Consider the following 25,000-nt stretch of genomic DNA (forward strand, 5'->3'; position numbering starts at 1 on the left):
AGAGCGAAGGGACACCCAGCACTGGTCATTCTCCCCTAAAGCTGCGACATTCAGTTGATTTTGGGGTTGAGCGCGGAAGATTGCTCGGCCAGGAGGGACGAGAGGTAGAGTTCATCATACGTTTAAGCCTGCTTCTCCAGGCAGGCTTTTTGTTTTTTCTTTTTCCTTTTTCTTTTTTCTTATGGGGAGGTTGAAGTCTTTGTGGTCAAAGTAATGAAGGTGTTGGTGATATGACTTGATTAATTCTTCATCAAGATTGTTTTTGTTTTTGCATATTTTTGCCTGTTTTCTGGAGAGTCTTTTTTTTCCTCTTGCTCTCTCTTTTTTTTTGCTCTCTCATTTTCTCGTTTGGGTGCTGAAATTTCAGTGCTTAGAGCAGATTTTATGGCAGGGATCAGGACAGTGATGGCTACGATATGGTGTACGTGCTTGAATTGTTTACGAGGATCATTTTATTGTGGGATTGCTGAGGAAAAGCTTTTTAAGTTCTATCCCTTCTTGCTTTGGTTATATTTGGCTACTGGGAACAATTTCCAAGGCTGATATGATTAATGATTAATATGAATATCATTTGAGAATCGTACAGCTATTGAGACCTAGCAGAACATTCCTCTATACACTATTTAATATTGTTGTGTTTATTCTTATTCAGAATTTTACGTTTTATTGCTAGCTAATGTTCAGTTTTTATGTTTTATTACTGGCTAATGTTACGCCAAAATCTCATTTTTCGAGCGGGACGTGATGCCACCACAAATTTTATCTGCCCTTTGGTATCTTTTTATCTTTTTATTTTTGATTTCGGTAGTTTCCATTGCATTGATCCTACATGTGATGTTGAATAGGCTCGCAAGATGACAACGAAAAGCTTTTCAAGAAAACTAGCATTTTTGAATTGACAGTCAGAGTCTAGAGTCATTTGGGACCTGACTTGAATACGAGTATATTTGAATACAAGAACATGAAAATTGCATCTCAGGTGCTTCTTTGTGTCATTATTACTCTAAAATAATTTGGCATCCTGAGTCTCCATGCTTTTTTAAAGCATTACATTTTTTCTTTATATGAAAAATAATTAAATCTTATTGCTTCTTAAAATAGTTAATTAGCTGGCATAACAACAGTATACTCTCAGTAGCCTGCAAGTCCTTACTTAGAAAACAGAGGGATAAGTAAGAGCTGCTGATTAGAAACCAGAGGGATGAGTAAGAGGTGCTAGCTTATTAGAAACCAGAGGGAGAGTAAGAGCTGCTAACTGATTAGAAACCAGAGGAATAAGCAAGAGCTGCTAACTGATTAAAAACCAGAGGGATGAGTAAGAGCTGCCAACTGATTAGAAACCAGAGGGATGAGTAAGAGCTGCTAACTGATTAGAAACCAGAGGGATGAGTAAGAGCTGCCAACTAATTAGAAACCAGAGGGATGAGTAAGAGCTGCTAACTGATTAGAAACCAGAGGGATGAGTAAGAGCTGCTAACTGATTAGAAACCAGAGGGATGAGTAAGAACGGCTAGCTGGCTGAAGTGTGCTTCCACAGAGGATGCAACTATACTAGCCTTGTATATCACTAATCTGCACTACACATCAAGGGGGTGCACTTAAAAAAAAACATTTTCTTAGTAAACCCACAATATAAATACCTTTGTGTTTTCAAGGGCTGAGGGTATCCTTTTAACTTAGTGTTTGCAAATGATGTTGGATGTAGGACTGAGCGGATGAAAGAAGTTCCCACTCATATTGGAAGATGAAGTTTTTTCGCTTTGTTAGTTCTAGACCAAATACACACACACACACACACACACACAACACATATATATATATATATATATATATATATATATATATATATATATATATATGTATATTTGTATATATATGTATATTTGTGTGTGTGTGTGTGTATGTATATATATATATATATATATATATTATATATATATATATATATATATATATATATATATATATATATATATATATATATATATATAAAGTATAAACTTGTATTCATATATTGGTTGGTATACATTTATATGGATGTATATTTAATAATACGCACATTTGTATGTTCTGTGGATAAAGATCTGTAAGTCATTTACCCATTTTAAAAGAGAAACGTTTCCTATTTTTACAGAATCAGCCGTGGGAACAGAATGTTTCCAACACCTTGCATCCAGTATTCTCAGGCATCATGATTGACTGGCTGGAATACGCCCATGAACTGGCGGAGAAAGGGGAACATGCTGCGCGACGAGAACTGGTGGAAAAGGGAGAGCATGTCGTGCGGAAGGAGTTGGTGGAAAAGGGAGGAGGAGAGCATGCCGTTCGGAAACATACCGTTACTATCACAACCAGGTACTGTGTGCGAGGTTGTGAGAGGAGGCTCCAGGGTGTGTTGGGGTTGTAAGGGAGAAGGGCCTATTCCCAGGTTGAGAGTGCTTGCTTGTTGAAAACAGGCATAAATGAGAATCAGGAGACTTCATATAAGAGAAGTAATTGATGTGTGCCGATTAAATCTTCATCGGAATTGTTATTAAGGGTGGATAATCTTTGTTAAGGTGTCATTGTTATGGATTATAGTTGGGAATTTAGGGATAAAGGAGGACTTGAAAGATATATATTTGTTATATATGTTTCAGTTTGTCTCACTTTGAATGTGTGTGTGTGTGCGTGTGTGTGTGTGTGTGTGTGTGTGTGTGTGTGTGCACGCATGTACATGTAAATGCATGTATATGTACAATTGGATTCCATACCTCTGTTAGTTGGTTTGTAGGTACATGTGTATATATACAATATGTGTATGTGTGTGTGTAAGTGAATTTTGTTTTGTGTGATACTCCTTGTGTGTTTCTTTTTTCAGAGGGAGACTGCCTTTTCTAGAATATTCCCAATTTTGCTTTCAGACATGCAGTTCCCATTTTTATAACAGAACTACAGAAATGGGTATCGCAAAATTCAAGTGACACGACCACAAAAATCTTTGAAGAATCTGTGAAAGATGGAGAGCCTCCAGTTTACAACTTAGTTGAGTTTAATAAGGTCTGTATCAAAACTTTTAATGTATGTGATTATCTTTTGTTTCAGGAAAGATAAAACTTTGTAAATACAATTATCTTCATGAAGGAAAGCATTTTTTTTCCATTACTGTAATATATTGTACCACATTTAAGAACCAACATTTTTTATAAGCAAATTATATATGTATTAATAGAGATGCCTGCAAGTATATACTTTTAACAAAACTTGCTAAGAAGAGAAAGTATGTAATGCATTTGGGTATTTTTCATGAACTCAACATGTTACCACATCCTGTCCTGTTATTTTAACATTTTTGGAAGTAAAGGTCCTTTACTTGCATCTGTTCAGGAAAAAAGAATGTCTGCTAAATTTTATTTACTGACTTATATTTTTTATTCATAATTTTTTGCATGTTCAGCACTCAAGAATTCCAAGGAGTGAAACATAGATAATATGAAATGAATACTTTCAGGTCCCACAGATTCTGAAGTCTGACTCAGGCACAGGGTATGAACACAATAACCTAATTGTCATTGGTCGCAACAATCAGCAGTGGTGGGCTACACTTTCAGAAGACAGGTTCAATGATTATTATGTGTCAACAGTGAAAGGTTTGTTCTGGATATTATAGGTGTTTTGTTTGGTAATATTTTGATTTAATGAATTTAGTCTGGAAGTCTTTCTCTGTGTTATCTTTAATCACATGCTGCCGGGGAAAATGCATAAAAAATATTGTTTCTCTCTCTCTCTCTCTCTCTCTCTCTCTCTCTCTCTCTCTCTCTCTCTCTCTCTCTCTCTCTCTCTCTCTCTCCCTCCCTCCCTCCCTCCCTCCCTCCCTCCCTCCCTCCCTCCCTCCCTCTCTCCCTCTCTCTCCCTCCCTCTCTTTTTGTTTTTGTGTGTGTGTGAAATGCACATAGATGGCTCTGTTAGTGCTTAGCCACAAAGGAGTCCGTTAGTAGACCTTGTGACCTTACCTAATTTCTCTTTTCTCTTGGGAGAAACATATTTTATACTAATGCTGTGAATATTGATGGTATTATTTTTATTATAAACATTATAATTGCTATAATGTTATAAATATTAGTAACAGCAAAACAAGATAGCGTAGAATATTTTCGTCAATCAAGGAAAAGGGTAAATGGGCAAGACAGGCAGTGCTTGTAATTGGCTCATTTGTGACTTAGTACAAGTTTAGCTATCTTTGTGTAAAAACAATTAATAAAGTAAACTCACAGTGGGCATGGGATGTACATACACGCCATGCCTGTCGGCAATGAGTTAAAATGAAATGGAGCAAAATTGCCATAGTTATGCTTGTGTTATAACATATTACAAACTTTCAGAAGAAATATCATGAACTAAATATTTCCTATCACCTCTAGATAAAGCTACAATGGCACTGATGCTTGGCGTGGCAATTATCACACTGATGTGAAATTATTTTTATGACACAAATTTCTATATGATAAAGTGTAGAGCTGCAAATCATCCGTTTTTTTTATGTAGATAATGATCTGAGCTATTAGATTCACATTTTTTTCTGCTCTTATATACATGGAACCTAGAGATTGGTGTATATAAGAAAGCAGCAGTCTAATCTCCTATAATTTCAGGTAGTAAAAACAGTCAGAGATACCCCCCGCTGGTCTTCTGGCCCAGGGGCAGGTATGCCAGTGGTGGTGAGTCAAGTTTCACCAAGCTGGAAAGTACAGCCAGTGGTCTCAGTACACCTGGAACGGCCCCGCCAACAGTGCCATCATCAGCCATACCAACAAGTACTGTGGCATCATCTACCATACCCATATCAGTTCCTGTGACTGTGCCTTCCACGCCCACCAGCCTTCCATCAGCTGCTGGTTCACTGTGGACTTGTGAAACAACAGACTCACTCTTCATTCCTCGGCAGAAGCTGCTATTGGCTACACTCTTTGGGCAAGAGGTATGTATATGTATGTGTATATAAGTTTTTTGCTGACATAGGTTAGTAGTTTCTTTTAAGCATCAAGTCAGCAAGAGAGATATATGGAAGAGTCTGTTTTGTAAACTGATTTAGAAGCAAGAGAAAGGAAAATTTCATTGTATTTAAGTATTAGTAGAATTTGCTCATGAAAAATTAGATATATTCCATTCACTTACAAGCTATATGCTCCCTTTTTCCTCCTGATTATTCTTTGTTCAAGTATATATAATATATGACTATAAAAAAAAAAAAAAATCCACCATTTCAGATCCAGCAAATGCTCCCTTTTTTATACAGAATCATACTATAGGCCCTGTCCCAAACAAAAACAGAAGTATCCATTTTCATCTGACTAATTTCCATCATTATTATTATTATTATTATTATTATTGTTATTATTATTTATTTTTTATTTTTATTTTTTTTTGTGATAGAAGTTCTTGTAAATGTACATTAATATTCTAGAGTATTTAAGTATACAATATAGTCTCCTTTACATAATTATATTTCTTTAAAATATGATTTGTATGAGAATGCTTGTGTGATTCCCAGGACCTCGCACATTTGCTACTTTGGTAGTATGATAGTGTCTGACATTTGCATTCAAAAAGTTCATATGGAAATGCAATAATTAATAGAATAAATGGTTTTGTGATAGGGCCTTAACATTTCACTTTCCCTCTTTACACAGCTTGTGATCTACACTTACAATTGGACAAAGGATCAGTGTGAATCTTTGCACACAGCCATGAGTCAGCTGGCACATTGGTCCAGTGCTCGCACACGCTTACTCTCTTCTGTTGTCCTCCAAAAGATTGGTTTATTTCACAACCAACCTTTCATTCGGAAGGCACAAGACAAGAAGAAAGAGGTATGCACAAATATAATTGGGAGAGAAATAAAGGGAAAAGATGGAGAGATTTGGAAGAGGAAGGAGATAAAATGAAGGGGGAGGATAGAGGTTGAGAGATTGGAGAAGAGTGGAGGGAAAGGCAAAGGGTGGAGGGGAAAGTACTTTTAGGGAGTTTTGTTGATTGAATATTTTGTAGGGTAAGTTTCAAATATCAGTTAAACAAGTAAAAGAGTAATGATAAGATAGCAGGTAATGGATCTTTATTGTATGGAACCCATGTAACCATTTTGCAAGATTTTGTGGCCAAATTTACTAGCAAACACAATGCCCTTCTTCTATTATAACAATTTTAAGATAGGTCATTCTTGAATCTCGACAGCAGAAGCAAAGTATTTCAGTCGCATTTTATTTCCAGGATAACCCATATGTTGGCTCCCAGGGACACGTGGAGGCTCTGATAAAGTACCAGGCTCCAGGAAGAGACATGCTTGCAGCAACTGAAAGGGGAAACAGGAGGGTGCAGGTAAGTTTTGTGAAGGAAGTTTATGGCTAGAGATGATTCTCTGCAGTGAAATATGTTTTATTGTCAACTGTAATGAAGGAATAGTGATCGGTTAAGGAATGAAATGAACCATAGTGTTGTTTTTTCCTTAACCATTTTACTTTTTATTTGTATTTTATTTATCGTTTCTATTTGTTTTATTTTATTTTTTTGTGTATCATGCTTTTGGAAACATCTCAACCTTTTTTATACATCTGTGTCAGATTTTTTTTAGAATAATAGATATATTAGAATTAGTGGTAAAGATAACAGATGGTCAATTTCACAAACACAGTATAAAATGTTATTTTTCATGTTATTTTCTAGGTGATATCAAACTTGGGTGATGTGTACAGAGATAGTCGACCCCCTCGTCCACTGAAGAACTCGCACTTTGGAAACTTCAAAGACTTGGAACTTCGTCATGGCACACAGCTGATAGAGATAAGACGACTAAATGTGCAGAGAGGTAACTTGATGGCTGTTAGTTTTCGGTTTGAATATCAGCCTGATTCTTTCATTCACTTTGGCATACCAAGCAGTTTGTTCTAACAGCTATACATGTGACCCTGCTGTAACGGGTTATTCTGTGTGCAATATATTTAAATATTTAAAATGAATTTTTCAAAATAGTCAATCACCATAGTTGACTGTATGCTTTTAATTGTGTCTTTTGCAGAAAATCAGCGGAAAGTACTGTTGCAGACCATGGTTCAGGCGCCAGGACATTCAAGTCCAGTTTTCAATGACAAGATATTAGCTCTCTATAAGCAGACTGCACGCATTGCTCATGTTTGTTATACGCCTCTGCTTTTCCTGCCAAGGTATGTTGTAGAAGGAATTGGTGATGACTGCTTCACTTTGTTGTGTATACGATCAGATATATAGCACTATGTGTATTTATTTGATTATATATTAGGGATATTATTAAACTTGAGGCTGATCCTCAAAACAGACATTCATATTTTTAGAAAAATATTGAAGTTGTAACTATTTTAGATTAGGGACTTCTTTAATCAAAATAATTAGGTTCTAGCACATCCTTTTGGTATATAAAAGTATGCCAAAAGTAAATTACCACCATCACATTATATATTAGGATTATTATTAACATTTATAATGAAAGGTATGAATGAGGATGAATATCTTCACAGTACAAGAGATGTATTTGACCGGTTTCGATTGTGTCTTCGTCAGAAATACAAGTATGTATTTCTGATGAAGACACCATCGAAACCGGTTAAGTATATCTCTTGTATTGTGAAGATATTCATTCTCATTCATATCTTTTATACATATAACATTTATAAGTCCTCTTTGTATAGCTAGAACTTGAATGATAAAAAATTTATCTCTTTTAACCCGTATCTGCTGGGCCACACCTATAGCCATCATAACAAACCGATTCATCATGCAAGGTTTGGTTATAGGCGTCACAAGGTGCTAGAGCGAGTCAAACGGAAAGTTCCACTACATGTAGCAGACTCCCAGGCCAAATGGTAGGACGGTTGCCAGAAATCTCCAGAGTCATTGATGCCCAGAGATTTCTGATACTGTCATTGTAGGGTTAATACATTTCAGGTGGCGCTGGCAGGTGGCAGCCACTCGAGATCACAGCCTGGCAGATCCTCAAGCTTCCTGTGATAGAGTCCTGCCTCTGGGAAGCAAAACTCCAGAACCAGTGAGTGCTTTATATGTTTGTCAATTTCTTCTTCTTCTGCCTTAAGGCTAGTAATTCTTATAATATTTAGTTTATTATTCTCAAAACATACCTCATCTCATATTTACAGCTTCTAGCTATGATCTGATATTTATTTACATTTTCCACAGAGATCTCGCCATGACTCTGGTAACTCCATGAAGAGTGCCTCTGGTGCCGGGCCAACAGACCTGCGACGGTCTTTGTCTCTGAAATCAAATGTTTCCAGTCCTGGGCAGCGGAGACGGAATGTCACCGGTGGAGATGACAAATGGCATGGTGCTCTGTGCTCTAGCTATTTGAAGGAGTATATACAGTACTTGCAGAGTTTAGGGTTCTTGACACTCAATGTTGCACATGCCCCACAACAGAAAGGGTGAGACATATTTTGTTTTAGGTATGTAAAATGATGTAATCATTTTGAAACTGAGAATTTATCCTAAATAATTTGTGTTATGAGTCTAAAATGTTCCTTGTTTTGATAGACGTAGCAGTGGAAGGGAAACAGAAGACAAGATTTACCGCACAAAGGGAGTTCGTTTCAGTGAACAGATAACAGCTGAGCCAAGTTATTTGCTAAAAAATGTCCTTGGAGGAACACTTCTGCTGGAGATTGCTTTTTGTGAGCCATATTTCTCAACCAAGGCAAGCAAGGAGTTTTGTTTATTTTAGCATACATAGGTGCTTTCCAGTGTCAAATGTTTTGAGTGTATCCAACACCACAGAAATATATCTACATTTTTAAGTGATCCATTTCAATATATAAAGAAAATATCAGGTTATGGCCACCCGTTTGGGTCACAGCTGTACACATGACCCATTGGGTCACGTGTACAGCCATCATAACAAACCACTTGGTCTGCTATGTATGGCTATATATGCGGCAACGCTCCAGAATGCATGGAGCGGGAAGTTCTGCTACATGAAGCAGGACTCTTGTGCCTAGTGTCTGGACGTTGCCAGAAATCGCCAGAGTTTATGACGCTGACAGATTTCTGATACCCAGCCCCATTGGGTTAAAAGATAAAGTTATAATGTGTCTATTCCTGTTGATTCATGTGAATATTGTATAACAGAAATTTACAGACATACTTGTATTTACATATTCATCATGTATATATTTTATACATATAATTACATATGTATTTTTCTTACTATTATCATTATTATACCATATACCTCCTGATGATACATTGCAGTAAGCAACAGTAAATGTATAGTACTAAAAAGCTCATTTCAATTGTAGCTTTATGTCCTGGAGTCTACTAGATTACAAGGGAAGAAATACACAAGTCTCTCCTCTCAAGTAAGTTTTTTTTCTTTTTCTTTTAGTTTTTTTTTCTCTCTCTTTTTATGTATACCTTTTTCTCTTCTCTTTTCCAAAAGAAAAATGCTTAGAGAAGAATGTTTATATGTTTTATTTATTTAGTTCTTACCAATAATAGTAGTTTTTAAATTGTAGTTATTGATGCATGTTGTAATATTTACAGGTAGTTTGGCATCGTCTTCAGATATGCAGTATAATTAATAATACTTTCTTTTTCTTTTTCTCTCTTTATATAATATTTTATCATTGAAATATTTACTATATTATTATAATATATATATATAATATTATATTTATATCTTCAATAATATTTATTATATTAAATTATATATATATATATATATATATATATATATATATATATAAAGGCATTGCAACTACACCATCCATTGCTTAGTTTCATTGTTGCAAAAATTATATGGGTATTTAGCTTTGGAAGAAAGGTTTCCTTTTTCATAAGTATCTTATTTCTCTCTTGTGTACTTTTATTTCCCCAAAAAAGGAGAGAATTTTGGAATTTTCAACTGTAACTGGAGGCTTTTTCTCCCAGTATTGATATGTTTTCCTTTTTTTTTTTTTTTACTGTAAGAATTCATTTAATTTGTTTCCCAAATAATTTTCTTGTAATTTATCATTTCTTGTAGGTTCTGTTTATTTTTGGAATATTCAGGATTTTATTTGCTAAGATTTTTTAAAAATAATTGGTTTAGCATAAAATTACCGGAGAAAATTTTTTTTATAGAGAGCATGGTATGTTCAGATTCATATCATTGTTATTATCATTGATTTATTTTTCTTGTTATTATTATTATTTATATTGTTATTGTTATTATCATTGTTAATTTTTTTTTTATTATTATTATAATATTATGACCTCTGTTACTGTTATTATTATGATTTTTATCGAAATTATAGTCAACATCATCATCATCAATATTACCATTATCATCATCATTACCATCATTATTATTGTCATCATTATTTCCATTATGTGTATTGATTTTTTATGATGACAAGAAAAAAATCATAGCAAAATTGATAGTATTGATGACAGTAGAAAAAATGATGCAACGATGATACCTGTTGTTGCATATACTTAAGCTTGGATATCTGTCTTCATTTACTCTGGCTCTGTCATGCTCTTGTTGAGCCATTTCCTTTGCTACACATTTCTTTGTGTTTAATATCTTTGATGTCATTATTTCTTGTTTTTTGTTTTTGTTTTTTGTTGTTGTTTTTTTCTTAAACATTTTCAGCATTTTCTTTTGCTTGATTAATTAGACATGAGAAATCACTAATACTCCCTGTAACTTCATGCTGGCTGTATAAATTTCACTACCCTGTTGACCATTACAGTGATACCATATGTAAAGTTTTGGACTCCTGTGTTTATGAATGAAAAGAAAAGCTTGATTATTTAGTATAGGTAATGTCTCTCTCTGTCTCAGTCTGTCTTTCTGTGCCTCTCTTTGTCTGTTTCTATGTCTTTGTTTCTCAATTTCTCTCTCTCTCTTTCTCTTTCTCTTTCTCTTTCTCTCTCTCCCTCTCTCCTTTCTTCTCTTCCTATCTACCTAGCCTGTGAAACTACATTATTATACCACAACTTATCGGTAAAAATTGCCAGAATATGATAGAGACATCATAAATTCTGTTTATATTGTTGTCTGTAGATTGTAGGATTCAATACTTTTTCCTTCCTGATCGTATGTTGCGCTTACTTAGATTAAGCTTATAAATATTATGAATTAGTTCCATAATTTTTTAAATATTTTAGATCTATCCCTCATTTTCTTAACCTGAAAAAAACTGTCTCTTCATTAATTGCAGAATTCTGTTTCTGCTCTTTTGTTATATTTAGATAGTCATCTTGCAAGCAGATGTTCTGTATATCTCATGTGCAATAATAATAATGTTCATGAAATGTACCACAAAGTTCACAAGCAATGTAGTTCAGTTCCTGGAAATGTTGCTAAGCCTTTGAAAGCACCTTTTAAAAAATCCCATGGAAAATGCCTTAGAAACATTAAGCTTAGTATGATTTATATATCTTTTAAAAATGCTCATATGAATTAATTACAAAAATAGATAGCTATATCACAAGAAAAAAATGGTTATACTGAAGTAGAAAGATGTAAATGGTCAACAGCATATCGTAAAGGGGGGTTGGGTTATGTGGATGAGTGGTACCAGAGTGTCATGATGGAGGTAATGGTCACAGGTTTATTTTCATTATATGAAGAAAGAAGGATTATCAGGGATAGTGGTGAGAGGTCCACCCACAGCCCTGCAGCCCTCACCACGGTCCTCTGCGACACTTATCTTTCCTGAGGGGTGCCCTCCTGACCTGATAGAGGACAAAGTAAGCCATGCAGCTTATCGCACTTTGCTACATTGCTACCTCTGTGTCTGGTCTCTGCTTCATTCTGCTCTTACTGCTAACCGTCTTTTTGTTCTCAAGTAGTTTTGCTAAGAGGGTGGTGACCCTGTGTTGAGGAACAAAGTGTACTGGGATGTGTGATTACATATGATTTGACAGGTTCATTGTTAATCCCTCCCCTTTTTTGTCCTTCCTGCTCACTAACTCTCTCTCTCTCTCTCTTTCTCTCTCTCAATCTCTCAATCTCTCAATCTCTTAATCTCTTTCTCAGTCTCTCTCTCAAACTTAATCAAATCCTCTCTCAAAATAAAGGAAGAAATAACAGTAAAAAAGGAGAGAGAGAGAGAGTTCCTAAATCCAGTACCTATCCTGCCTCCCAGGATCATCTCACTTGTATAAATATTCCGTGGGTCTTCAGACTGGTTCTATTCTTGTCTCAACACTATTAAACTGAAATTCCTATATATTTACAGATAAATCCTCACAATGAATAACAACTTTTAACAGATAACACATTTAAAACAATAACATCCTACCTTATAACACTGATTATTCCTAGAGGGTTCGAATTATTTACAGCTGCATTTACAGTACTTATAGACAAGCTAGTACTGTATTATGCTGTCATGTTATTATCATATCTCTCAATATGTGCAAGATTTTGCAAGTCTATTGAATTATATTAGGCAGCATTAAGTAGGTGCGTGTCTTTGTATTGCAGAATTTTTGTTATTGCTGTTGAAATTTATATTTTCCCCAAAGCATTAATTAATGTACAGGGTATGAGCAGACAAGTTTATGTCTCTAATCAGCAGTGGCATAGCCATTGTGGAGTAAAGTCTTCTTATTCAATATTTTGCGTTAGTATATATGTTTTGTGTAGTGTGTGTGTGTGTGTGTGTGTGCGAGTGTGCGCTCGCGCGTGCGTGCGTGTGTGATTGCGTGCGTGCGTGCGTGCATGCGTGCAATTCTTTGTTTTGATGTGTATGAATACAACTACCAATATGTTTCTGTATATTATTTGTATTCATATTCATTTGCTAGAATTCTTTAGAGGAGACTTAACAAGTGTAGATGCATACACACACAGGCAAAAACATACACTACAGTTTTGTATGTATGTATATAGGGCTAATTGCTGATTTGATTTATTTTTGGATCTATTTATATTGTATTTTTTTGTATTTATACGTTACACATAAGATATATTTAAGGGATAGGTTCATAATAGGTAAATTTTTTTAAAGAGATTTTACAAAAAAAAAAAAAAATTCCTCATAGAAAACTGATATCTCTATACCTCTTAGAAAAATCATATGAGTGTAGTTTTTATTAAAAAAGAAAAAAAAAGGTAATATAGACTTCCCATATTCCTCTTGAACTGATCATATATATATATATATATATATATATATTATATAAATATATATATATATATATATATTAATATATATATATATATATTTATATATATATATATATATATTTATATATTATATATTAGTATATATATATTTTATATATATATATATTATATATATATATATATATATATTATATATAGATATTATATATATATATATATATATATATATATATATATATATTATATATATATATATATATAATTATATATATATATTATATAATATTATATATATATATATATATATATATATATATATATATATTATATATATATATATATATATTATTATTATTTTTTTTTTTTTTTTACAATGGGTATGTATAGTTACTGATATGGTGAGAGATAGTTTTTTTTTTTTACAATGGGTAATGTATAGTTACTGATATGGTGAGAGATAGCTTTGATATATTATAGAATAAGCTTATAATGCAAATAGAATGATTTTTCTGTCAATATTTATTGCCTTTTATTCATCTATCTATCTATCTATCTATCTATCTATCTATCAAAGCATTAGCCTTTCACTTACCACAGATTACTTCTAGAATGATCAGGAGAAATAAAAAGGGAGAAATTTGTTGTGCAAATGGTATAACATCTGATAATGATTTATTTGTGTGTGTTATCTGTGAGATTGTAACCTGTTTTTACATTCAGGTCAAACTAATGTGGGATGATTGTATATAAACTGTGTATATATAGAAATACAATAGAATTTTCTTTGGATTATGAATTAGGTATATTTTTTTTTTTTTTTTTTTTTTTTACCTGTGTGCTTTGTGCCTAATTGCTCTTTTCACTGTACTGACCACGTGGTAATAAAGCTTACCTTCTTGATTATCATGGAGAAGACCCCCACAAGTTAATCCTTCAGCCATAGAAACTGCTGATTTCTTTTCAGCTGTTTTCTAGAAAGGCTGTTTTTCTTTTGATGGTAATGATTGAATGTTGATTTTGTTTTCAGGGGAATTATTAATACTAATATTAGATAGGTACTAATATTTGATTTTTTTGGTTTAACAACTTTTACTTAATGTTGAGGGCTGTTACCTTCTTTGTGCTGTATGTTAATTTTTTTTTTCTAAAGTTTACTTGAAAGTAAGTTGTTAGATATATGTAATAAAACATTTTATAACATATCTTGAGATTCTTTTTTTTTCTCTTTGAATAACTGAAGCCTTTTTGCCAAGTAGTCTCTGATCTTTGAAAGTAAAGAAATAGTGCCAGAATTAACATTAAGCTTGCTGCTTGAGACTTAAGATAAATTGTAAACTTCCCTGTTATGATATTGACTTTATTTATATATCCTCTTCAGCAATAAAGGTTAAAAACTACTGCAGAGAGATAAAAGAGATAATTGGAGCTAGAAAATACAAATATAAACAGGCACTGTAATATGCATCATTCCCTGTGTTGCAGTTTGCCATCAATTTCTTCTTGGATGAAGTGGACAACGTAAAGGTGTTGTTGCACATGCATTCCTTCACCTACGACTTTCACCTGCGAGCCGTGTGTGCATACGTTGCAGACCGCCAGCTCCTGTTCACACCAGGATATCATTTGTCTTCATTTCTCTCCGATTTCATTAAGTATTACAACAAAGGACCAAACTTCGCAAGAAACCTCATATATTCAGGTTTGTACAAATATAAGTTTTCGTTTTAGCATTGTCATTGTGAATGTAACTAATAATTGTGATGTACAGTTTTATTGAGTGTTTGAAGTTGAGTACATACTGTTGGTAACATATGACTATACTAAAATTGACTTAAGATCCAAAGGAGATACCATTGGTATGATATTTCTAACAGTAAATTAGGAAAACTTTGGTCTCTCGTTTTCTTTCTTCATTACAAATTTTTAATATAAAATAATCTTCAGGTGAATTGACTGTTGAGGACACTGGCTCTCCAGGTGAACAGTTGTATAATTATCTCTTGGCTCGTGAGAAGCAGTACAAGATGAGAGTCCTGCGAATGACACCAGTTATCCTAGATCCAACAGCAGACATGGTAAATTTCATACATGTCATATGTTTATTGCTGAAAATTTTGTGAACATAAGGAAAGGATGCTATGTAAATGCTGCAAATCATCTTTGATTTCAAGAATTGTTTGTTAGGCATTTTAGTGTATATACAAGTAACTACCTGAAGATTTAGATTTAGGGAGACATCCTGCCATCACCACAATTATTTTCCATTCTGGATAAGATTTACAGGCATATGTTACATATATTTTAGAATACATTACAGTTATTTTATCCTGGATTTCTCCTTCATCAAGTCCCCTGAAGTTTTGGAATGTCATCATACTTTTAATTTTGTGTAATTAGTTTAAAATCAGTTACGGTATTTCATTCTTTACTTCTGAACTTAGTTGAATGATACTGTCACAGAATTTGTGGGCAAATCCAGTATCAGTTTCTTATATAACATTTCATATTTCTCTGCAATTTAGTTAAAATGAGCTGTTGCAAAATATTTTTTTAATGAAAAGATTTGGAGATTGCTTCTTTAAGACTCAGTGACTCTCCCAGACAGTAAGAGGAGCAGGTCAATAAAACGCTTGATGGTAGTGCAAGAAAAAAGGCAGCTGAGTGGAATGCAGTTATTTCAGGAAATGATAAACATAAGGCAGCCTGCACACACTGATTTTTGTTTAATGTTAAATGTCAACCCTGCATTGGCATTGTACATGAGTTTATTGAGTAACAAAATTAGGATTTACATTGTTTATATAAATGTCTCATAGAGTGCGTGGTTGAATACTGATACTTAAAGTTCCCTATGTAGTCCTGGAAATATCATATTATCAGACTACCACAGTAAAGTTCATTTTTTGTTATTAGTTTTTGTTATCCTCATGTGTGTGTGTCTTGTATACTTAGAAATGGATGGCAAATAGGGTTTCCGTTTGGCCTCATAATATGTACTTGATAAGTTCTAGAACTTTATGAATAATTACAGAGCAATATTTAACCTGCTTTTCAGCAATACACAGAATTTGTCTTAGTCCACACAAAGACATGCCGCGTTCACTACAGTGATGCCAATGACCAGAGAGTTTCTGATGACTATGATGTTACTCTGCTGGTCTCCCACAATGCAACACTGGATGCCCACCCCTCAGACCAGCAGCTGAATGTTCTGCATCTCAACTTCTACGTCATCTTAACCAGTAGACGGTATGATAGAGGAAAATCTTAATCATGAGACTTGCTTTATTGCTCTTTCTTTTCCTAGCATGGCCTTGCATATGTAGGTCTTTCCCTAATGACTAAAAGGTTATTTTACTGATATTCTTAAAATGGTTTGGTACAGAAAGACTGGTCATATTATTAATTAATATGTATGAAAATCATTTGAAAGCCTGAATATGTTACCCTATATTAATTTTTCTCAGATTTTATAGCACTCACAGATTATACTATTAACCCTTCGCTGCTGGGTTGCATGTACGTACATGCCATGGCATGCCTGGACTATATTCCAGGTGGCATGTGCATACGTGCCATGGTGCGCTGGTGCCACTTTCTAGGGCATGTACGACCATGCTGCACACTCTATGCTGCTGACATGATCACCCGATGGCGGAGGGAGGGCTTTCGTATTAGGAAACCACCCAGCATCATTGGGTTAAGCATGGATGAATATTCAAGAGATATTTATTATTAAAGTTGATTACTGAGAATACTTTTTCCATTCCCTCTCCTCAGAGAGATGTATCCAAATCGTATCCTTGAAAAGAAAATGGGCAAATTTCGCACAGTGTCAACAGCACCGTCACTTGGACATTGGAAAACTGCAACCTCTTCTCAACCAGGTACAGCTGATTATGGTTAGGCTTGTTTATTTTTGTACATATTTATAGTTTGTTTACTTTTTTTTTCTTCTTCTTTAAGGCTCATGATTAGTGTCACACACATACCTTCCCTTTCAGAGAGCAGTAATGAGAGTGGGTCATGCACTCCCCCTGCAGTGTCCAGCCAGGTCTTCGCAGAGACGGGGGGGCATCTCCAAGCTCCCCCAGGGCTGCAGCCTCCCCCACCTCCCCTGTCCTCCTCCACCCACACCTCCACCACCTCAAGCGATCCACCACCCCCTGTCAAGTCTTACATTGGGATCAGGTGAGATTTCCGTGTTTGTTGGTGCACATGATGGATTGTAGGTCGATGTGGCTTGTAAGACATCCTGTGCTGCCTTGTGGTTTCTTTGGTTTGTTTTATGATCATTGTTTTTCCATAGTACTTAAAGATTATATTATGGGGTTCGTTAGTGTTATTCACATGAGAAAGTCTTTGATAGCTTTTGTCATTTTTCTCAAATCTGTAAAATTATAGAAGAAATGAGGAAGGTCTAAAGAAAAAAGTAGGTGCTCTTTTTATATAAAAATAAAATCTTTTGTTTTTATTTTGATGTCAAATACCTTGAACAGATTGAAAGTCCAGGTTTAGTTTTGGAGGAATTTGAAAATGTCTTTGAGTTAATCTGAATAATGATACTCACATACCAGTGCAAAGGTACAGGAAGGAAAGGAGAGGTTTTACTGGTACCAACTCCTTGGGAATGTTTTTGCATTTAACCCATTGCTGCTGGGAACATGTAATATCCACAGCAGTTTTTTTCTGTGAAATGTGTTTATGCATAGATGGCTCCACAAGTATTCAGCAACCAAGGAGTTAGTTAGTAGGGCTGCTTGTTTTTGATGATATTAATATTATTGTTATTGACATTATACTCATTAGTGTTATTAACAATACTAATAGCAATAGCAGATAAAAGAGAATATATCCAAAAGTCAAGAAGAAGGTAAACATTTGGTAGGTAGGACTGATAATAGACTCTTTGGTGACTAAACACATGTAGACCCAAATATGTGTAAACACAGTTAATAAACTGAACTCAGAGAGGGCATGGCATGTACATACATACCATTCCAGGTAGTAATGGGTTATTATTGGACATATGTAAATAATTGCTTTGTTTCAATAATCTTATTATTTTTATGATGATTACTTCTACATTTTGATTTTGTGTTTTGATGTTTTTTTAATTTCTATTTTAACGGGAGATTTAATATGTAATACTTTGATGTTCCAGGCTGGAGAGTGTGAATTACCTTGGCTACTACACAGTTTATGAAGAGACAATGCAGAAAACACTCCTGAATCAAGCTGAAGAAGCGAGAACTCGTATTCAGCATATCTTTAATCAAGCAAAGATACATTGCAGGTAGATATTTTCTTGATTATTATTGTTTTTATTATTATTACTACTATACTACTACTACTACTACTACTACTACTACTAGTACTAGTACTACTGCTACTATTGTTATGTTTATTATATTTATTATATATTTTCCATCACATGTGTGGTGAAAGTATAAATAGATATGGCATTAGACAGATAGAGCATTGAGTGAATGAGTGAGTGGGAGAGAGAGAGAGAGACAGAGAGAGTGAGCGAGTGTTAAAGTCTTAAAGTGTGAGAGTATGTCAGTATTTGTGTGTGTGTGTGTGTGTGTGTGTGTGTTGTGAAGGAGTATATGTATGAGTCCATATGTTATGCAAATTAGACTTGGATACTTTTTAAGCATGTAAGTATATATTTATGTATGATCAATGAATATTAATTATTTCTTTCAGACGTGACTCTTTGTGGCAGAGATTGACAGCAAGTGTCCGAGATGAAGATAGGCAGAAGTTACCTAGCCAGGTTAAAAGTCAAACTATCATTTATCAGTGAAGATATGACTGTCAATATAGCAAACACCTTTATGATATACAAATGTATGAAAAAACGGAAAATATACCACGTTTTATATAGATCACTTTAAGGAACCATTTCCTTAGATTAATACGGTTTTCTTTTTTCAGGCTCTCGGTGGTTTGAGTTTTAGGGAGCTCAGCGAACTTTTGAGTTTAGTACGAGTTGAGCCATTGAGCTCAGTTGATCCACAGTTACTGCCTCTTATCACAAAACCACTCCAGTGGTATCAGACCTTGACTAGAGTGTTGCAAGCAAAGTACCAGGAAAGACATAGGTAAAGCTTTAAGTTTACTTATCTTACTCCCGTTTAAGAACAATTTTGTTGTGGTCCAGACAGAAATGAGATTATTTATTTCTAGTCTAATCTCTCAAAGTTTATTGATATGTGAAGGTATATTAGTATGTAATGATATATTAGTATTTATGTTATATTATGCATATTATAAAACATTATAATGCTTCACTCTTACTTGGCTTAGGAGTTTAACCTCAAGCGACGGCAACGTTCAGCACAACGTGATCTTGAGTCCTTCGTGTCCTGATGCCTTTATGATGCTCTCAGTAGACCTCTTTAAGCAAAAAGCTGTAAGTCAAGATCACATCCTAGAATTTCTCTGTTTATTTGCCTTTTTATTACCATTTTCATTATTTAGAATTTTGTGATGTGCAAATTCAGATTGTGATGTACCGACTTAATTTCTCTCTCTCTCTCTCTCTCTCTCTCTCTCTCTCTCTCTCTCTCTCTCTCTCTCTCTCTCTCTCTCTCTCTCTCTCTCTCTCTCTCTCTCTCTCTCTCTCTCTTCTCTCTCTTCTCTCTCCTCTCTCATCTTTCCTTTCTTTCTTTCTTACTTTTTTTCTCTCCATTATATAGGATTTGTGATGATTGTACATATATGTGGCTTTGGTAGTATGCAAAATTAAAAACTGTAGTTTACCAACTTTTGCTTTTTCCTTTTTATATCATCACAAATTCATTCTTATTTTTATTCATGTGTTTATTTTTCATTGTATAGGACTTGTGTTGCGTTAACAAGCAGCTGAAGGGGGAGAGCTCAGAGCCGATTATCCGAGACAGCCGGATACAAGTTCTCGTGCAAGATTTCGTCAACGCTTGCTGTTTCCACCTTTGGTGTGGATTATTATAATTATTCTCCAGTCATTAATTGTTGTCATTATGTTAAATGTGTTGTATTTATTATGAGGTTGATTTCTTTTGGATTAACTTTTTTTTTTTATGAACAGTTGTGAAATAATAGGATTAGTCTTGATAGTAATAGAGGTACAATTTTATCAGAGAATCTATTTTTCTATCAATTTTCATGTAAAGTTATAAATAATTTTTTGTCTGTTTTTTTTTTTTTTTTTTTTTTTTTTTTTTTTTTTTTTTTTTTTTTTTTTTTTTTTTTTTTTTGGTAAAGCTTTTAGTTTTTCATCGGGATTCTCTTGCATTATCTTGCAAAGTTGTTGATATTTGCTTATTCCATTGAATATATGTAAAGGTTATATTGAACAGCTAGTCAATGTATAATTGCATTCTTAACTCAAATCATTGTCAGATTACAAAACAGTACTGAATGGACAGTATAGCAGCACTATTTTCTTATCTATTTTATGTTAATCAGTAGTATACATATGCATTATATATTTGTATATAAGCACGATGAAAGCTGTTTACAGACAGCATAGAATTGTGATGAAAATATTTGGTACACAGATGTATTCTGTAAAAGTGTGTTTGTTAAAAAAGTGTATATAGAAAGGGAAAAATGTAATAAATTGCTTATATGTTACTCTCTTTCTGTTATATATATATTCAATGTCTCGAATGGTGAAAAGTTTGGAATTTTAATAATTGAAGAATTATTGTGAATTGGGTTAAAGGAAGATCAGAGTAAATGCTTGTGGAATTTCACCCGTTCCAAGCATTCATTTAACATGTTGCCTTTGCTAAGACAAAGCATCAGGTTTTCTTGGCATGTGCCATTTTTTTCTTTCTTTCCTTCTCTCCAGTAACAATATCAGTTTATTGGTGTATCTATAGAAATTGTTTATGGCATGTTCTGCTCAGCCAACAAAGGTTTCAGTGCAGTGTTATACTGTTTATAAATAAAAATAGGTGCTATTTATATATATATATATATATATATATATATATATATATATATATATAATGTAATGTCAGATAGACAGTCAGACAGATGAGTGAGAGAAGGAGGGAGGACAGGGAAGTAGGGAGTGTAAACTAGCATATCTAGTACCATCTGGCACATTTTCTCTAGCCTCACTGCTGTACCCCCACATCCCTATGCTTCCTTCTACCCTTCTGGGCATTCTTCCATTTGTCTAGGTGGCTTCTTGTGTCTTTTTACTACCCCCACCCTAAGGCTCAGACCATTACAGCCACCTCACCCATCCCCTTTTGCTTTGCCCAAGGACTCCCCAACCCCATTTCCAGCTTGTACTCATCACCTGGCATGACTAAGCAAAATTTATTTTGATTGTCGTTTTGTTATGAATCTTGTAAATACTGCTCTGTGAATCATGATAAATATGTGTTTTATATTGTTACATGTGTTTTATATACTTTTTTTTTCCATGCTTGAGAGATAACTTTTTCAGCTTTGATGCTCTACCTTCTGGAAACTATTTGACACCACCTCTCATAAGATATACATCCTCTGGTATAAAACTGAGCTTTCCAAACACAGAACACCAACTTTGCTGCAGTGAAAGTTGAAAACTTTTGGCTGTAGTTAGGGAAATTACAGTCTTTAGTGTTTATGTTTTACATTATTCTAAAAGGTCGGCCATTACCCAGACAATGAATGTAGGTGTATGTCTTCATGTTTCTGGGTTATGTACATATTTGTACATGAAGAGCTATGCAAAGCTTGTTTTCTTCTAATATTAGTGTAAAATCCAATAGGCAATGTCTATCCCATATTAATGAAACATACCTCTTGCTTTTTTCAAGAGACTTGAACATGATACGTAAGTATAACAGTAACAAACACCTCTACTCACTTCCTTTCCCAAACTTCTTTTAATGAGTGCATCTATGTGTGCTTTATTGTTCCAAGAGCTCTATATTGAACCAACTTAGCTGATACTGTTTTCACAAGCTATGCTTATCATGTTACTAAAACACACCTCAGCAGATGTTGATTAGCACAAGAGGGGGAATATGGGAAGAAAATCATAAAATGAACAACTGAATAACTGAAACCAAACTTTCATCCTAGAACATGCAAATACTCGAAAACAGTAGGATCACCACAGAACAGATTGACAGGCCAAAGGAAATTCACAGAGAAAGACTGCAGTGCAGCCCGGGGAATCACTGTAGAATGGACCTTTATTCCAGGAAGTTCCTACAAAAATTATTGTTGTTCAACTAGAAAACCTTCTGTAAGTCTATTTTATTTTGTTAGATATATAAAACTCATATTTTAAGGGAGATCCATAATATGTACATCTTATACTGGAGGAGTAAAAAGGTGGATTATAATAGTATCCATGTTATAATATCACTTTCGAATAGAAAGAGACCTGTACTGGAAAACTTCTTGTTCTTTAAGAGTAATCACTGTCTACTGTCATTTTCTTTTGTGAAATTTGTTTACACAGAGATGGCTCCACAAGTCAGACACTAATTAGTAAGACTACCCTTTTCTTGAATTTTCAGGATTTTTTTTTTCAAATGCCATTAATATCAATGCTGTTATTATAATGTTATTAGCAATACTAATAGCAATGCAGTGTAAAAAAGAATATTTCCAAATATAAAAAAGGAAAAGGTTAAGCAGGTGAGCTGGGTAGGGCTAGTAATTAATTGACTCCTTTGTGACCAAACACTAATAGAGCCATCACTGTGTAAAGGTAATCAATACATCAAAAGACAATGGACATGGTGTGAATTCTTGTCGTCCCATCAACATATAAAAAAAATCTTATTATACACAAGTGTTGGTAAAATAACTTTCAAAATAATACAACTGGATTTGCTCATTTTCTATAATTTATTGTTTACATTCTCCCAGCCAATGAGCGCTGAGTAAAAACACCCAAAATTGTTTCTCTTTTTAAGCTATATTTTATATGTAAGATACACAAACATATGTATTAGATTTGATTCCAAAATGCATTTCATATGATGTCATTTTCACAAGAATGCAGAATACATTTGTCTTTCAGTCATTAGAAAATTACTTGCATATATGTTTGCACATGTAAAATGCTCATGCTCAAGCTCAGTCAACCAAATTGTATATATATATCATTCATAAAAGGAAAATAAACATTACTCATATCCCCCAGATATATCACTAAACCCAAATGTCCAATTTCACAATATTTTGCCCTCCTTTTCTTTCTTCTTATCCTCTTCCTTGCTCTCTCTTACTCCTCTTTTCCCTTTTCCTATTTTCTTCTTCATTCTAACAGCGTCCATCGTAAGCCTTGTTAACACGTACGTTTGCACGGCAAGACAACACAATAAGATCACAGTGACTTCTGTAAGTTTTCCCATCATCTCCGCATACTTCCTCCACTACATTTGGGCAAACTGTATCACAACGTGCCCCTTGCTGCTCCTCTGTGGAAGATATGATTTTTATTATGCATTACCAGTATAAGAATCTTTTAATGTGAACTGCATATGTGATTACTTTGTATTGAAACTACCAGTGTTCAGTGAGCACTGAAACAACTTTAAGTTCAGTGAAAGCATTACGTAAATTCTAAACTTCATGCATATTCATTCCAACATTTGTTAATAAAAGAGCACTAATATAACATTTTTGACCCAAAACTAAATGTTGGGATTTCTAAATTTTTTCATCTTGTTCTACTTCATGGTCCACATTAAGCCATACTTTCTGTGCTTGAGTAAAATACCTTCAATTTTCCTTCGATTGGTGTTGTTTACTATTTTAGAATTAATTTTTTTGTGACCATGCATTTTCACATGCTGCTACTTTGAGTATGCACAATGTGATTTTGAAATAAATTGTTTATTTCCTTATTTTGTAACAAGCAAACTTGAACTAAAAGGATTTAATGGATACCAAACAAAGACAACCATTGGCATCAGACTGTTTTGTAAATGTCTAGATAACAGATAAAATTATTTATGAAAAAAAAATAAAAGAGGTAAAATGCCAAGTGGAAAAGCCCCACTGATGTAAGTATAACTAATTTTTTGCTTAATAGACGCTAGTTGCCAGAAGAAAAGAAGTCTAGAAATGGAAACGCCATCCAATTCATTGCCAGCTGATTCCATCACTTGTGTAATTAAGGACGTGATCAGCTGAGCATCTTATATCTCCCCTCTGTATATGGTGTTATATCTGTCTGCCTACGTATCTATCATCTATTTCGCCATCTACTTCTCTGCCTTTCGATTTGTCTACCTAACCATCTACCCGTCTATCTATTCATTTAACTATTACCACATCTATCTACATATAAATGAGCATCCAAGCGACTTCTAAGCGCAGGTCTGAACTTACGGCACTGTCCATTATAGAGCTTTATCAGACTTGTCTTCGTGCAAGCGTTGGCTTCAAGTTCGCACTGATTACGGTACGTCCGGCCGTCGCTGCCACAGACCGGATTGATGGACTTGTCGCAAGCTAAGTCGCATTTGGTGTCCCGCCGATTGGCTGTAAAAGGGACATTAGTTTTAGTTGTGATATTCGAGAAGAGTTATTGTCATGCAGAGTCCTGAGTCTGGCTTAACCTAGCTTGTTTTTTTTTCTTGTATATGATGAGAATTTTTTTAAACCCAGACTTGTACAGGACAGCTCAGAGGTAAACTAAAAGACTACAAATTCAAGCCAGAATACACGGAATGCCCTAAATTTAACCTGAAGTGAAACCAAACGCAAACAAATGCAACTTGCAACGTGAATAATTACCCATAAAGCCTGTAACAGATAGGAGCGTGCAGTGCAAGTCGCATGAACTCACCACAAGGGGCGTTGGCGACCTTCGTAACATCAGGGTCAAGGCAGCGGGCGATG

General features: G+C 34.3%; 2 protein-coding genes across 11 annotated transcripts in view; one reads left to right on the forward strand and one right to left on the reverse strand.

The window, feature by feature from the left end:
• The window catches only part of LOC119597102 (KICSTOR complex protein SZT2-like), a 39,848-nt gene extending 18,303 nt beyond the window's left edge, over positions 1 to 21,545 (forward strand). For 5 of the 10 annotated variants that reach the window (XM_037946572.1, XM_037946575.1, XM_037946577.1 and 2 more), the window contains 24 exons: positions 3 to 104; positions 2,135 to 2,355; positions 2,904 to 3,039; positions 3,491 to 3,629; positions 4,632 to 4,957; positions 5,670 to 5,849; positions 6,247 to 6,354; positions 6,700 to 6,841; positions 7,052 to 7,196; positions 7,954 to 8,053; positions 8,203 to 8,447; positions 8,557 to 8,716; positions 9,318 to 9,377; positions 11,617 to 11,757; positions 14,624 to 14,840; positions 15,086 to 15,216; positions 16,197 to 16,390; positions 16,922 to 17,028; positions 17,146 to 17,332; positions 18,306 to 18,437; positions 18,854 to 18,923; positions 19,085 to 19,251; positions 19,457 to 19,562; positions 19,991 to 21,545. In XM_037946572.1, the coding sequence (XP_037802500.1) occupies positions 3 to 104; positions 2,135 to 2,355; positions 2,904 to 3,039; positions 3,491 to 3,629; positions 4,632 to 4,957; positions 5,670 to 5,849; positions 6,247 to 6,354; positions 6,700 to 6,841; positions 7,052 to 7,196; positions 7,954 to 8,053; positions 8,203 to 8,447; positions 8,557 to 8,716; positions 9,318 to 9,377; positions 11,617 to 11,757; positions 14,624 to 14,840; positions 15,086 to 15,216; positions 16,197 to 16,390; positions 16,922 to 17,028; positions 17,146 to 17,332; positions 18,306 to 18,437; positions 18,854 to 18,923; positions 19,085 to 19,251; positions 19,457 to 19,562; positions 19,991 to 20,122 (3,648 nt within the window). In that variant the 3' untranslated portion in view covers positions 20,123 to 21,545. The remainder of the gene's footprint in view (positions 1 to 2; positions 105 to 2,134; positions 2,356 to 2,903; positions 3,040 to 3,490; positions 3,630 to 4,631; positions 4,958 to 5,669; positions 5,850 to 6,246; positions 6,355 to 6,699; positions 6,842 to 7,051; positions 7,197 to 7,953; positions 8,054 to 8,202; positions 8,448 to 8,556; positions 8,717 to 9,317; positions 9,378 to 11,616; positions 11,758 to 14,623; positions 14,841 to 15,085; positions 15,217 to 16,196; positions 16,391 to 16,921; positions 17,029 to 17,145; positions 17,333 to 18,305; positions 18,438 to 18,853; positions 18,924 to 19,084; positions 19,252 to 19,456; positions 19,563 to 19,990) is intronic. The other 5 variants (XM_037946576.1, XM_037946580.1, XM_037946582.1 and 2 more) reach the window with 3 other exon arrangements.
• Positions 21,546 to 22,977: 1,432 nt separating this feature from the next.
• LOC119596737 (ovoinhibitor-like) overlaps positions 22,978 to 25,000 on the reverse strand; it is a 3,373-nt gene continuing 1,350 nt past the window's right edge. The window contains exons 3-5 of the mRNA XM_037946065.1: positions 24,948 to 25,000; positions 24,488 to 24,640; positions 22,978 to 23,571 (exon numbers count right to left, since the gene is read on the reverse strand). The exon at positions 24,948 to 25,000 is cut by the window's right edge and continues 91 nt beyond it. Of these exons, the coding sequence (XP_037801993.1) occupies positions 23,414 to 23,571; positions 24,488 to 24,640; positions 24,948 to 25,000 (364 nt within the window). The 3' untranslated portion in view covers positions 22,978 to 23,413. The remainder of the gene's footprint in view (positions 23,572 to 24,487; positions 24,641 to 24,947) is intronic.

The sequence above is a fragment of the Penaeus monodon genome, chromosome 38 (genome assembly GCF_015228065.2).
Source record: "Penaeus monodon isolate SGIC_2016 chromosome 38, NSTDA_Pmon_1, whole genome shotgun sequence".
NCBI lineage: Eukaryota > Metazoa > Arthropoda > Malacostraca > Decapoda > Penaeidae > Penaeus > Penaeus monodon.